The 12,208-nt window shown below is 38.0% G+C and overlaps 1 protein-coding gene across 1 annotated transcript; it reads right to left on the bottom strand.

Moving 5' to 3' along the window:
* Positions 1-7,063: 7,063 nt before the first annotated feature.
* GNG11 (guanine nucleotide binding protein (G protein), gamma 11) lies at positions 7,064-11,752 on the bottom strand. The gene is made up of 2 exons (XM_004676690.2): positions 11,240-11,752; positions 7,064-7,474 (listed from the first exon to the last, which is right to left on the bottom strand). Exons 1-2 carry the CDS (start codon positions 11,333-11,335, stop codon positions 7,349-7,351), a joined length of 222 nt encoding a protein of 73 aa, XP_004676747.1. The 5' UTR covers positions 11,336-11,752; the 3' UTR covers positions 7,064-7,348.
* Positions 11,753-12,208: the final 456 nt, after the last annotated feature.

The raw sequence follows: 12,208 nt of genomic DNA, 5'->3' as shown, positions 1-12,208 counted from the left end.
ACTCTTAAACAACTGCTTATACAAAGTAAGTATTGCCCTTAATTAGTAGCAATTTTTATTATTTTCTTTCATAGCTTTCCAATGTTCCATTAAACAAAACCAGATGTAAATATAAGAATTTTACTTATTTATTACACAAAATGCAATATGTACTATAACAGTGTTCTTCATACCCTTTGTTTAACTAAAGATTCTAGAGATTTCTCTCCATTTTAGTGCAGAGAGATATCCTTTTATAACTTCATAGTAGTCTGTTGTATAGATGTTTCACAGCTTATTTGTATCAAGCCTACTTGGATTATTTCCAAATTTAAATAATGCGGCAGTAAATAATCTTGTACATTATATATTTCGTAAGTGAACTGACCAAAATCTCAATTACCGGAATTTCTGAGCAAATGAGTATAGAGATGTATAATTCAGACAGATAATGACAAATTGCTTTATTTAGGAGGTAGAAAACCAAATCATTTTCTGTAGAAGTAGAGGCACCAATTCCAACACTGACAGCTGCTTTTCTTTCTCTAATTTCTCCCAAAACAGGTAATCATTAAAATGATAATCCTTTTCATAAAATATTTCTTAGTTTCTCCTGTTTTCTATATATAACATGAATAATTAAGGGAACTCTTATTATTTTCATCTAAGTCTAATTATCAATACATTTAATGATTGGAATTAGGAAAAACTTTGTATGTTTGAATATAGCTAATGAGAGTGTTCATGTGTGAACAATCTAGAGAAACATGTTATAATTATGGTATTAATGATTACAAAAACTCAAAATCAATCTGGATTTATATGGTATTATTATGAATAGGATATAATTTTTACTTCAAAATAAAGACCTATATTCATATCTCATGAACACAACTAATTATGTAAAATAATACTGCATTCTGGCCATTGTGTGAAATAATAATTATTAAAATATTTACTTGGGGCCCTCCCTGGTGGCGCAGCAGGTTAAAGAGCTGCATTAAGAAGCTAAAGCCACTTCCGCATGAGTTTGATCCCCGCCTGCCCCGGAGGAGATCCACATGGCCAGGCAGACCTCTCCTGACCAGCCCGCTGCTCTCCTCAGCAGTGTACTTCATCGATCTGCCTGTTCTGCTCCCCACTCTGTCTCTGGTGAAGCCTCTGGCCGCCCCTGAGCCTCTGGCCTGTACCCCAGTTCTGTATGCACAAATAAATAAATCTTAAAAGAAATTTATTTGACTATCAACCAATAGTTATTGATATATTAGCTCCATTTATAAGTAATTTTAAGAAATCTTATTTATGCTTCTAGAGTTAGTAATTTTTTTTCCCTTTAAAGTGGATTCTCTGTTTTTGAAGTTGTCTAGATTCTAATATTTGGGTGGCAACCCTCTCGATAGTCTGTACCTCAGTAGTCAGGAATCTGCTTGGTCAATGACTCTTTTTTGCCCATGTAGTGTTTTTTTTTTTGTTGTTGTTTTTTTTTTTTTTTTAGCATCTGTTATCTTTACTCTAGGTTTTAATTGTCCCATTTCCACATTCATTCATCTCAGATATAATGGGTTGATCATAATATTGACCTCTTATGAGATTATCTCATCATCTTGTTCAAAAACTTTCTTTCCTACAGCATCATCTTGATCTAGCCTGATCTGCAGGTGTTTTTTATTAGCCTAAAAACAAACAAAAGAAAATCATAGTTTCCCTTCTAAGTTCTTCACTGTTATCTATACAAGAGTTTGGAGTCCTATTTCTAAACCCCTTCTCACCAGCTGGATTCTGAAGCATGTTAACTAGAATTAATGACTGTCCAAATATCTGCCTGGCTCAATCGTTGGTTGTCATAAAAATCAAGGCAGTATGGCTTTTTGGCAAAGGAGTAAGAAAATCTCTACTGAAACATCACACCTATACAAACTGAATTCAAAATGGTAATTGGATTTCAATGTAAATTATAAAATTATAATGTCTTTAGAAGAAACAGAAGAAAATCTTTGGATACTAGAAGTGGACCTGTTAAAGACACAATCCACAAGAGGCAAATTGATAAAACAGATCGCAACAAATTTGACACCAAGTGATAGAATGGGAGAAAATATTTACAAATCATATGTCTAAGAACATGTACCTTAAATAGAGAAGTTTGAAAGCTCAACATTAAATAAACAAATTTTAAAAAGAGCAAAATGCATTCTTAGACATTTCTAAGAGAATATACTAATGGCAAATAAGCTATTGAACAATGTAAAGCATTATTAACCATTAGAGAAATGCAAATTAAAACCATGAGTTACCACCACATACCTAGGAGTGGCTAAAATAAAAAATAGTGGTAACATCATGTTGATGAACATTCAGAGAAACCAATCACTCATAGATTGCTGGCAGCAATATAAAGTACTACAGCTGCTGCAAAATAACTTTTGCAGTGTCTTTGAGAACTGGCCATGAATCTGCCATATGCCTCAACAATTGTATTCCTGACCTGAGAGTTTATCCCATATAAATGAAGACTTATTTCTATACACAAATCTGTATATGAATGCCCAAACTTAGGAAAACCCAAATGTCATACAATGAGTAAATCAGTAAACAAACTGTGGCATAGCAACATGGAATATTACCTACCAATAAAAAGAAATAACTACTTTTAGACACAACTTAAATAACCTCAAAGAAATTATACTGATTGCTAAAAGCTAGTCACAAAAGGACATCTTCTACTTCATTCAACTTATGCATCATTCTTAAAATAATTATAGCAATATAAGACAATGTTAAATGTTACCAGGGCTGTGGAATGAAATAAGGACATGAATATGTCTATAAAGAAATAGTAAGAAGTCTTGAGGCCCTCCCTGATGGTGCAATGGGTGTTGTAGCACTATGAAGCTAACCAAAGCTGTTTCAGCAAGAGTTCGATCCCCAGCCAGGGGAGTGATCCACACGGTGCAGCAGACCTCTCCTATCCTGCCTGCTATTCCCCTCAGCCATGTACTTCTTTAGTCTGCCTGTTCTGCTCCCCACTCTGTCTCTGATGAATCCTCTCACTGCTCCTGCATCTCTGGCCCATACCCTAGTTCTGTATGCATAAATATATAAATCTTTTTAAAAAGAAAAATAATACGAAGTCTTGTGATGGTGGTGCAGTCAAGTATCTTGACTGTTTTGGTGGTTGCATAAGATGCACATGCAAAATTGCATACTCATATTCACACAAGTGCATACATAGACAAGAGGTAAAAATCAGAGCAAGTTATATGGATTGAGCAATGTTAATTTCTTAATTGTGAAATAGTACTATAGTATGAAATGCTAACTTTGGGGGATATGAGGAGAGAATAAATGATTTCCAAGTACATTTCTCTGCAGCCTCTTGTGGATTTTTTTAGCTTTTAAGCACATTCAAAACAATTTAAATCTTCTATTTAGTAATAGATATGTCTACAAGAAACTAGCCACAGAACGGAAGAAGGTACTTAAAATTTGTATAACCAGCCAAGAATAATATATGAAGACCACCTATAAATCAACAAGAAAAAAAGAAACTGAGTTTTTAAGTGAACAAAGGATAAAAACAGGCAATTTCAAAAAAAAAAATAAAACAAAAAAATAAAACAAAACTGGCATACATGAAAATCTGATTGAAAATCATAAGAAATCAAGAAATGCAAATTATGACAATAAATACCAGTCTGTATTCCACATACTAATATAAATTGTCTTAAAATGCCAAGTATGGTAAGTTTTTAATATAGGTTCTTCCTAGAAAGAGAAAAGCCATTTTTTCTGATTTAATATACATTCATAGAACCCAATTCTCAATACACAAAACATAATTTGCTACCAAATGATTACACTGTTTTGTCCCAACTGCTGTGACCGGCCATGAGAAAGGAAGGCTGGAGGCAGAAAGGCAGAGCAAACAGAGTTTATTGCTCTCTCGGACAGCAGCTGAGACAGAGCCCAAGAGTAGGGTCAGCAGCTACTGCCAACTCAATAAGGGGGAAAGGGTCTTTTATAGAGATCTAGGTTCACATTCCAAAGGTGACTCATCGCTGTGCTCCCTGGTGCTAGGCCCAGTTCCTCCCACCTATATCTCAGGAACTCTAGGCCCAGTTGACTATTTGTTATCCCCTTTAGCTAGTCCCATATCAAGCTTGGATGCCAGGCTGAATTCTTTCCTTGTCAGTAAATCTTGGGTTCCCAACATACACAACTACATTCTTGGAAGAAATTGAACACATTTTAAATTCTACTGAACAAATTCCCACATACTAAAGTTACTTTTATAATATACCCAAATAGATAGCTACCACATTTTTCATTTTCTTCCTAATGCAAGCTAATAAGATTTAGCAGTTGAGCACTTAAAAATCAAGAGGATTTTATTACACTTCTATATGTTACTAGATGAAACAGTAAGAAAACAATAGCAGAATTAGATTTAGTGAAAACATTCGCAAGATTGGATACTTACTAAGAACTGGGCTGACTACTTTGTTGCATGGTTGGAATGCAAAAGCTATGACCGGAAGCAATAGAAATTCAGAATACAGCCTTGTAATCCACAGCTTTCAAGAATTTAGGAATAATTGTTTTCATTTGGCCCTTGTGAAGGAAGCAAGTGGTTTGATTTGTCTTACCAATAACCAAAATGTATGTTTTGCTTTCTAATGCCGCAGAAGTTTATGACTTAAAATAAATGAAACAGCTGATTACAGTAAAACTTTATAGAGGTGCCAAGATACTAAAACCCTATGCCATGTGAAATTTACAGTCAAAGTAGCAGTGTATACTGCTTGTTTTATGGCTGTTTTATGGTTGGGGGGCAATCCCTTACCATTCTTAAACATACCCTGGAGCAGATCCGTCTTGTACTAAAATCATCCCTGCGCTGTCAGAAATTTTAACTGACATCAATCCTTGGGAAACGGCAGGAAACTGAAGGAAATGTTCTCTGACCTGGGTCTGGTATAACCTGCTCTTTAAAAGCCTTAAGTATCCTGTTCCTTCACAGAGAAGCAAAGCAATTGTGCAGTGAGGATGCTGAAACACTTAAGGAAGTTGCTGTAAAGCCCAGATACTGCTCTGGCTTGATAAGGCACACCTGCGTGCAGTGACCGTGAAGACCTAACTAAGAAACTAAGCCCATTTAAATTGGAGCTAACCAGTTAAGGGTTTTCCTTATGGCTCAAATCTTAGTCATTTGCGTCCGATGGGGCAAAGGAAAGATTCCTTTGAGATCACAGTTGCAGGTGCCTTCATAGAGGATGTGGGCAGACCTTGGGCTGGGGCAAGTTGCACCTTGAGGTAAAAACATTACAGCTGTGATTCCTGCTATGAAAAGTTAAACTGTAAACTAGGAAAGGTATTTGCAACACCTATTACTGACTGACAAAGAGTAAATGTCCCGAATATCTAAAGAATTCCTGTATATCAATAAGAAAAATTGGCAAACTAATTTTAGAAATGGGCAAAGATTGGCCCTCCTTAATAGCGGGTTACGACTCAGCACTGCAAGCTAGCTGCAGTCTCTTCAGTGCTAGTTCGATCCCGGGAGGTGATCCATATGACATGGCAGACCTCTCCTGCCCCCCTCCCTGCTCCCCTCATCAGTGTACTTCCTCAATCTGCCTGTTCTGCTCCCCACTCTGTCTGTGGTGAAGCCCCTCACCGCCCCTGCACCTCTGGTTTGTACCCCAGTTCTGTTTGAATAAATAAATCTTTAAAAAAAAAAAAAGAAACAGAAATGGGCAAAGATTAACTGGTTCCTTTAGAAAAGGAAGAGGCATTTGAGACTCAGGCCAAAGGTGACTGGAAATGGCAGGTAGGAATAAGGGCAGCCCTAGTATCTGTGCCAATTTCACAGAACCAGGAGCATCACCAAGCCCAAGACCTCCTAGAGATCAGGAAGGAGATGCAACTTTCTGTGGATAAACATAACAGATGGCCTCTTGGGGGTACTCTTCTGATCCCTATCCTCACTCCTCCCATCTTTTTAGAAGTCCACTATTGCACCAACATTTTGAAAAATATCTTTAAAAGAAAAAACTGGGTAAATACTAATGTAAGCTTGACCTGGTTCATGGTATAATCTGATTGCTGTTAATATGAGGAATTCAACTCATTCATTTCGCTAACATGTATCTCCTCCCCACCACCCACTCTTCAAAGGAAGAGTATTGAAATGAAACCTTACCCCAAGCAAGATGGCCAGCAGTGAAGAAGCAATTACCATCTATAAGCAAAAATACTTAAATATTCTAGACTTAAAAAATAACCATATAATATCTAAAACCTAAAATAATAACTATATTAAAAGCAGGAATGACCCAATAAACACATAACTAATACAAAGTCATACATGACAAGATCGTGGTGTAACATTCTCACTCCTGGGGCACACTGCCTTTATAATGATGCACTTTGACACTACTTTTTGCTTTTCCTCTGTCATAAAAGTGAACATGCTCTTCAGATTTCTTTTGATTAGTGAAAGCAGGTACTAATGTAGGTCTTTCATAAAAGCAAAGTGGCATAATGTGAATTCTCAGAAAGCAGGGAATACCTGTAGTTAGGAATTCAACTCGTTCAGTTCCCTAGTAGTTTACATTAGATCAAACACGTTCTAGAAGTCAGAACTCAGCACTCTAAACCCCAAGAGAGCTGGATTGAGACCTGATCTATCAAACTATGCAATCCTTTGATATATGTTCCAAATATTAAATAGGTTATGGAGAGAAATATAAAATTTTATGCAATTAAAAAATTATTCTTGGCCCTCCCTGGCGGCGCAGCAGGTTAAGGCACAGCACTAAAAAGCTAAAGCCACTTCAGTATGAGTTTGATCCCCAGCTCCTGAGGTGATCCACAAGACGTGGCAGACCTCTCCTGACAGCCGGCTGCTCCCCTCAGCAGTGTGCTTCATTGATCTGCCTGTTCTGCTCCCCACTCTCTCTCTGGTGAAGCCTCTCACCACCCCTGCACCTCTGGCCTGTACCCCAGTTCAGTAAATAAATTATTAATAAATAAATAAATCTTTAAAAAAAATCCTTATTAAATTGCCAACACTCATTTCCAGAGATAAAACTTTATTTGCGGCATCAAGCAACATAAAGACAAGTCATACACAAGTAATGGACTTATTTCCATAACTGTACATGTGATACTCTCTGGTCTCATAAAAAGGGTGTGTTGTGAGCAAAGAGGAGAAGCACAGTGCTTTTACATTGAAGACTATCTGTAGTAAGTGCTTAAGAAAATCTCCTTTAAATGTTTCCTTCTTTAAAAGGCAGGTTGGTTTTATTTGGAAAAACTAAAACAAACTTGTTCTTCCACTGAGGATAACATTTCTCCCCAGAGTTATTTATGAAATAATGCAGCTGCCTTTTTCTTTAAAGGGATTCTTGTCTTCTGGAATTCCTTTCACCAGAGGATCCTCTCCCGAACGTTCTTCGATGTAGTTCTTTATTTCTTCAGAACATTTAGACACCTGGAAAAAAAAATTAGAAGTGTTCAAACTTTGTCATTATCCTCTAGTGAAATTAATAAAACCAGTTTACTAAACAGTGAAATGAAATCAAATATCAGAGTATAGCATACAGCATATATATTCACAGAATCACTGTGAAATATATTTACTATGGCCAGGATTAAAACATGTTTGAAAGTCACTGTATATTTAAATAGATCATCTCCAGAAATTTCTATCCATTGTTCCTCATATGATTTACTTCCTCTGCTAAAGTACAATTATGATGTGTCAGGGTATTTTAGGAATTAAAGCATACCCACTTTTAATTTTCCATGCTAAAAAGCAGATGCAGCAGTAGATAATCACCCAATGTTTTGGTATGTGTCTTGCCAAAATGTACACTAATTATGGGTGTGTGCCATAGAGGGGACCACTTCAGAAAATCTGACTAGGGAAGACTGAAGTTATCCAAATGATCCACTTTGTCTCTGCTCAGAATTCCTTCCCTATTGCTTGGGGGTTGGGGGTGGGTGGACATTAAAAAAAAAAATCAAAGAAAAAACCCCTTATCTGAGGTATATTAGGCCTATATGAAACTATTGTTTGTATAATCATTTAAAGCTTTTCTACAATGGAGATGGGTTGAACAGCTTCTTCAAAAGTCTATCCTTAGGAGAGGTTGCCAAGTTTGAGTTTAAAAAAAAAAGGGAATAAAAATACAGGTGGAAAAAAAGGGCTGGTATCTTAATAAAGGCTTGTATCACTAGTATGAAATCGGAGATAAAAATTATGGATGCTGCAGCATATTTCAATGGAGAGCTCTTAAAATTAAGCAAATACGCTTAAGAATTGTAGTCTAGATTAGGAATCTTCAAACTGAATTAATGAGAATCACTAAAAAATGTTTGCATATATATCCCAAAATGAATATAATTATTAGCCATAACTGAAGATATTATTACTGTGTTACTACTTAAGGCCTAATTATAAAACCTAAATGGGTCTCCCTGGTGGAGCAAGGTGGTTAAATCTCAGCGATGTGAATCTAGAAGCAGTAAGGTGACCCCAAGCCAGGGAGCTGACCCAGCGGACCTCCCCTCAGCAGTGCATTTCAGTCAATCTGCCTGCTCTGTTCCCCACTTTTGTCTCTGGTGAATCCTCTCACTGCTCCTGCACCTCTGGCCTGTACCCCACTTCTGTTTGCATAAGTAAATAAATCTTTTAAAAAATAGAAATTTTAATATTTTGCTTGCACATGTTTGCACACTCCAACATTTTTTGCACACTAGTGTGAAAGCCACTGATCGAAAATTTAAAACTAGGTGATATTATTTAAACTGTGGCAAAATAAAATCGTGTTGGGTCTCATTCTCAGGTAACATTTGCTCACAATTGCTGCTGACATTCACAGTGTGTATACATTTTATGTAACTTTTCAGATATGATGATACAGATATGGTAACTTGGGGTCTGAGGCTCCAGAGAAATGTGTAGATAAGTTCATATTTTCCCAAGTTGCATCTGTTTACAGAAGCTTCTTCATTAGGTTTACAAAAAGATCGGTAACTGCTAAAAGTGGCTAATTCTCCTGGTGCGTTTCCTTACAGGAATCAAAAGGGTATGTTTGAACAACAATTAGATGGAGCCTGAATTCGGCCTGTGTTTGTCCCTTAGGCCTAGACACAGCACACAGCTCAGAAGGGAACCATTTATTGAAACAGTAACAGATCAGGGACATCAGGAGACAAGTGTTTTTGTATCTGCTTTATCACTATCTCTTTGGTTTTAAATGAGGATCTAGTTAACCTTTTTGGGTTTCAGGATTTTTTTTTTTAATCCTTTTTTTTTTTTTAATCCTTAAGAGTAAGAGAATTGAATGTTCCCTAAGAGTACTGTTGGTCCAGCACTAACACTATAACTCAAAGTGCATAATAAAGTATGCTTGAATCCAAGACTGTCCTTCAAGTTTTCCTTCCTGCTAGCACTCACAGGGAATTTCTGGAGTTGAAAAGCCTATGCAGCAGGGTCCTAATAAATAGAAATTGCTAACATTCAGCTGCATTTAGGTCCTTACCCAATACTTGCCCAACATTGTCTGGAAGACACTTGCAAATTCTACAGTGGTACCAGATATTAAGATGCTCCAATTCAGCATAGACACGGATTTAGTTGGTTACCTATAAGGTGCAGTGGGTGGAAAAGCTCTAGGTGATCAGCACAGGCTGTACTTTGGACTTTGTCATCCACAAAATGAGTCCTTTGAGATTTTAAGAAACAAGTTTATTCACTGGATCCTGTAACTTTTCTTTTTTACTTTAAATATAGTAACATTTTAAAGGTTTCATTGCCCTGCGTAGAAATTTGGTTGAGCTGGGATTTGAACACGAAAGGTTCAATTTTAGAAAAGAAATGTGTAAAGAGTAAAGCTGCATTCCACTAGTCACTCAAAAAAAAAAAAATGTATCTTGAGTAACAAAACTCTTGCCATGAATAGATTTGCCATAACTAGGGCAGGAAGGCAAGTGATGCACAGATTTACCTATCTCAATTCCATTGCCATAATTTTTTTCTAGTATTAAACTCTAGAGGAATAAAATCAGTTGAAAATTTTCTTGCTGTGGAGTTAGGACTACATTGTTCCCCTTAACAGAATTTATTCAAAAAGCCTACTCCTGGTTAACAGATTGCCTGACTGATGAAAAAGGAAGATAGATGAGTATCTTATCAAAGACCTAACTATCAGTAGGAAACTGACGTAAGAATATAACAACTCCAACAAATTTCCAGGGAGATTCTGCACACCCGGGCGGGCGTGTGTTCTCACTGAGTTTCTAATCCATATCAGCAGTCTTTACAATTTTGAATCATGATCACTAAAAAGAATTTTATTTATAAACACGGGTACATACTACTGTGTTAGCTCATTGTGTATGCCAATAACCTAAAGTAGGAGTTATAAAGGAATATGATTTACAAGTAGATGTCTAAAAATGGTAATGTTTCACTTCCAAGTCCCAGTAGTCCCACTGGATATTTCAGGAGATCCCTGGTGAAATTCAAAACTTGGTAACTCAAGACTTTAAACTGTGATCTTAGAAAAAGTTCTTCAAGGAAAAATACCGGATGGTTTTTCTCAGCAGGAGTATAAAGGACCAGGGGAAATAATAATAATAATAATGAACAACTATATACCAGAGACATTTTACCAGGATGGAGTGGGGAAGAGGATCAAAAAAAGAGGGTGGGGTGTGGTTGGGAGAAGTGCACTGGACTATGCTGATGGCACATGAGTTATTTGGTGATGGGAAGTCCCCCTGGGGATTACAATTGAGAAGGGAAGAGGCACCGAATGATGTAAAAATAAACTTATTAAATTATTTTTTAAAATGTCCTTCAAATACATTCTTTCAAACCCTGGTGAAAAAGATAGAGGAATTAAACGGGCATCTGCCTTTTTTCTTTTCAGGCTGAGTTTTAAAAAACCAACGCAGCAGAATTTCTTGTATCCCCCATTTTAGGCTCCTCAGCTCTTCTGACACTTAGCTCTTAAGTGCCTTGCTCTCTCCTTTGCCTCCTAGGATTTGCCCATTTCAACTAGCATTTGGTAGGCACCACCAAAACCCTACTTCAAGAGAAGATACAAAAAAAAAAAAAAAAAATCCCAAACAAACCAACCAAAAACCCAGAGGAGACTGGAGTCCTACTTGTTTGCCAACAACAGACCAGGGGAAGCTGATCCCGGTTCATTTCAGAGAAGGACAAACTCTGGAACAACCAACTTACCTGCTGTCTCTGCAACTTCACTTCTTTGCGAAGTTGCTCGACTTCCATCTTCAGCTTTTCCTTCTCTGGCAAATCTTCGATGTGAAGAGCAGGCATTTTCGTTCCTGAATTGGGCCCAGGAACACACAGCACTGGAGGAGAGTGGCTGGAAATGCTGCAAACCACGGCGCGTCCCGAAATAACTGCGGTGCCCGCACCCCGCCCGCCAGCGCTGGACGTGACCGCCTCCCCGCGCCGCGATCCTGGCTCCCCGAGTGCTCAGCAGCCTCCGACGTGTCCTCACGCCTGCGCTGCCCTGCGTCCCAGGATCTTAAACCCCTGGGTGCTCTTTCTCAGATCCCCACAACCGCAGGAAGCCTGCCCAGGAAGGCCGCGGTTAGGGTTAAGTTTTAGAGGCAGCCCCAGGACCCCGAGAAGCCCTGCTGCTTGGGCTCCCCGCGGGGATGCTGGCCCAGCGGTCCAGGCTCCGACCCTGCCACGCCCGTCGGGGACCCGCCTGGGCTGCGGCCCAAGAGCTGGGGTTGTGCTAGCCCACTTTTCCTGGAGAACAAAGTTTTACTTTTTGTTCCTTTTTTCCTCCCCCATCCCTAGTCACATCCGGGTTTTGTTTGTAAAGTAAGAAAAGGAGGACACTACCAGGCAGGAAATAACTGCCCTTCACCTCTCCAAGCCTCCAAATGTTTTAAAAATACACAGCTCATAAGTTTCCCCCAATAAGATACACCAGTTCGTTGTGGGAAATGGGGACAGTTAAGAAAAATCCCAAGAAGAAAATGAAACGGACTTGGGATCTCATTTACCCATTGTATCTGCTGATGTTAAATGTCTGAAACTGACTTACACATTTTGGGATACAGAGAGGATTGGTAATGTGAAAATTGTTAACAACTTGCACGACCTTTTTCTGACAATAATTTTCTAGACCCTCAGTGGAGTTTTGGTCTTTTTGCAGAGGGACATTTTGCAATA

The sequence above is a fragment of the Condylura cristata genome, unplaced genomic scaffold (genome assembly GCF_000260355.1).
Source record: "Condylura cristata isolate star-nosed mole 26May11 unplaced genomic scaffold, ConCri1.0 scaffold00005, whole genome shotgun sequence".
In the NCBI taxonomy this organism is placed as follows: Eukaryota; Metazoa; Chordata; class Mammalia; order Eulipotyphla; family Talpidae; genus Condylura; species Condylura cristata.
The sequence above is the reverse complement of the archived record's forward strand: the minus strand, read 5'-3'. Positions and strand labels throughout refer to the sequence as shown.